The sequence below is a fragment of the Triticum aestivum genome, chromosome 2A (assembly GCF_018294505.1).
Source record: "Triticum aestivum cultivar Chinese Spring chromosome 2A, IWGSC CS RefSeq v2.1, whole genome shotgun sequence".
Classification (NCBI taxonomy): Eukaryota; Viridiplantae; Streptophyta; class Magnoliopsida; order Poales; family Poaceae; genus Triticum; species Triticum aestivum.
In genome coordinates, this window is record NC_057797.1 from 210,622,617 (window position 1) to 210,625,975 (window position 3,359).

At 43.8% G+C, this 3,359-nt stretch overlaps 1 protein-coding gene across 1 annotated transcript; it reads left to right on the forward strand.

The window, feature by feature from the left end:
* Positions 1-397: 397 nt before the first annotated feature.
* LOC123188402 (protein translation factor SUI1 homolog) lies at positions 398-2,466 on the forward strand. The gene is made up of 5 exons (XM_044600491.1): positions 398-590; positions 1,557-1,620; positions 1,710-1,921; positions 2,027-2,080; positions 2,170-2,466. The coding sequence occupies exons 2-5, from the start codon at positions 1,584-1,586 to the stop codon at positions 2,212-2,214; spliced, it is 348 nt and encodes a 115-aa protein (XP_044456426.1). The 5' UTR covers positions 398-590; positions 1,557-1,583; the 3' UTR covers positions 2,215-2,466.
* The last annotated feature ends 893 nt before the right edge of the window (positions 2,467-3,359 follow it).

Here is a 3,359-nt window from a genome sequence, read left to right on the forward strand (position 1 = left end):
CTTTACTAGAAACTAAGAAAAGACAATATTTAATATTCATATGGACACAATTTCTTACCTAGAGTAATAAAAATTACTCCCTCCATCCAAAATACTTGCCATGGTTTAGGAGTATGTGAAATGAGATTGAATTTTGGAAAGTGCACCGTTGCTTGATTAATGGGGTATTGGATTTAGTACTGTACCAAATTGATTTTGGAGTATTAAAAGCAAGCAATAACGCTCTGTGGCCCGTTTTAGAACAACCAGGTGTTTTCCTCGTGCTACATTTCCGACCTTCGACACACAAACACCGACAGAGTGGCTGCCACAAAGTAACCAACCCGAATAATAATCAGCCAACTGACGGTGGAGAAGGGCAGGCATTGCGGCCAAAAGAGGCGAGAGGAGAGGAGAGGAGAGGAAAAGGGGGGCAAGAAACCCAGAGGCGTCCTCCTCCGCCCGTCTATAAATTCCCCGTCTTTATATAGGAGGCATCCGACCCAAAGAGGAGGAAGAACACCAAGGACTCACTACCAGCGCCTCTCCGCGATCCAAATCCTCCCGGGAAAGTTCTTGGTTGATCTCTTCCTCCTCGACCGCCTCCCAGGGTATGCCCCTTCTCCCTGATTCTTGGTTCATCTCTATGTTCTGTTGTTGATCTGCAGTTAGTTCTGTATTAGGATCCCCTTCTATGGAAAGAATCCGTATGATTATGGATTCATCTTGACTTGCGATCCTGTTAGTCTTCCGTGGTTATTTCTTAGGTCGTTTATAGGGTCGTGCCGTGTAGGTATTCTTGGATCTCGTTCTCTTTCGACCCGTATTGATATGGTCGTGTCTTATATATACAATCGGGTATAGATTTTGATATCTACGGTGTTTTTTTTGAAGAAGATTAGGGATTCCAATCCTGATGCTATTTTTCTGTACAAACATGGTATGATTAGCTTCATACGTGTATTTTCATTTCGAAGAAAAGTAACTTTTTGAGTGAAGGGGATAAATTTGTCAGGACAACAAAAGTATGTTAAGACTAGCACTGCACTTGCTTGTACATATTAAGATATGCTATTTGTGATCTTGAAGTTGAAAGAAAACATTCTTTAGGAAAAACTCCACTCCGGACTACCTAAGAAAAATTGAAGAAAACAACGAGCATAAAGGATGATAAAAATCACATGTATAAACAAACTGTAAAGAATGGTAGAAGACATCAAAGCTCGCCACACGAATCGTGCAGGTTGCTCCACTAGTTTTGTGAAATGGTTCTTCCATAATCATTTAGGTCCAATTAGAACAGTGATGATTGCTTGTGGTGTAAGTGTGTTGTCATCAGTTTGGCTTTGACTGTTGTTCCTTGGTTTTGGTATAGAAATACCTCACTGATTTGTTGATTTTATCTTTCTTTAATTTAGCTGTATGAAATAAGCACCGCTGATGCAAATTATTTAGTCAGTGGTCAAAGCCATGGCCGGCTTGGTTGTACAAATGAGAAATTACGAAGCTGTCATTCACCTCTCTAGACTGCATGCCCTAATGATTCATTTTCTTACTGTGCACAGTTCTTGGTGTAGCTTTTGCCACTCTCACCAGGAGATTTCATGTCTGATCTTGACGTTCAGATCCCAACTGCCTTTGGTATGCCTGTGGTTTTCCATCCAAATTATCATTGAAATTGCTTGCACTGTTTGGAATGTCTTGCTTAATTGTTTTGCTGCTACATACAGACCCCTTTGCCGAGGCGAATGCTGGGGACGCTGGTGCAGCTGCCGGATCAAAAGACTACGTTCATGTACGCATCCAGCAGCGTAATGGTCGCAAGAGCCTGACCACTGTCCAGGGTCTGAAGAAGGAGTTCAGCTACAGCAAGATCCTCAAAGACCTCAAGAAAGAGTTTTGCTGCAATGGTACAGTTGTCCAGGACACAGAACTTGGACAGGTGTGTTGAAACGACAAGCAAACTCGTTATCCCTTGTCCCATTTGTTTCGCAATTTTCTCATGCAAGCTAGTTGTCTTGATCATTGCTGCTCTTTTCCACTCCAGGTCATTCAACTCCAGGGTGATCAGAGGAAGAACGTCTCAAACTTCCTTGTCCAGGTAAACATCTTTCTCTTCATCTTATGCTCGGTACGGTTGCAGTTCACAAACATGGATCAAGATGTCTAATATGATATGTGTCGACGCAGGCCGGCATTGTGAAGAAGGAACACATCAAGATTCATGGTTTCTGAGCAACTGCCAGCTCCATATCAGAGTCTACATGCAAAGCAGCTATATATTGGTGGTGCGGTATATTTAGTTGTGTGCTAGCGCTAGCAGGCGTCACCAGCTTGCGCGCTCCGAGTATACAGAAAATCTAGCATAGCCCACCTCTCTGCGTGTATGCTTGTTACCGTTGTGTTGAAACTTTGTAAGGAGCACCATCGTTAGATGGCTTGTTACCCTCTCCCATCAAGGTTGGATAATAATATATGCTTTCTGAAGCGTGGTATCCTTCGTATCATCCATTTTGGTTTGACATTCGCCATCCCAGCCGGTGTCGATACATCTAGTCTTGAACTGTATCTGCATCTGCTTGATGACTGAATTATGCTGCCTGCTTGACATGCACCATATTCTGGGCCCGGTTGCACTTGGCTCTTCTGGGTCTACTGAATACTCACTGTAGCCTCATTCATGGCAATTTACGACCGCAGCTGAAACCAGTGCCTGGTGCTGCTGCTACTCCAAGCTGCGAATGGCTTGGATCTCATTACTGTTTGAGGGTACAGTTTAGCTTTATTCTGCACACTGTGCAGCTCTCTAAAAACAGGGAAACGCTTCCTATCTTACGTCAGACAGCTCATTGACCGTTGATGCACTTTTGATCCCACGGAGGGCATCGACATTTTCGGATAGCTTGGATAGCTGGTCCGTCAAGGCATGTTTTGCACGGACTGCCGGACCGAGATACTTTTGTGATCAGACATCTAAAACTATAAACATCGGTCTCGTTTTGGTTGTGATCGGCTGCTATAGGGTGATATGCATTTGAATTTCATATTGGTCTGACCTGGACGAACATTTAGTGGATGCGATTGGATGACCGACTCTCACATCACTGTCTGAACAGATACTGTGTTCGTTTTGGAAGTCAGCGTTGGAAGAAGGAAAAACACTTCCCCTAAAAATTGAGGAGTTAATATTTTTACCAACAACAAAATCACCTTTTTCTCATTGATATTGACAAAATCATTCTTTCTCGCTGACACCCCCAGCCCACCAAAAACCGAGGCTGAGCCCATGCATTTGGAGTTGGCCGCACTATTTTCGCGGCAAAATCACTCTGTCAACCCGATCCTCTTCCATCCCACCGCTCCCCACCCCAATTCCCGCC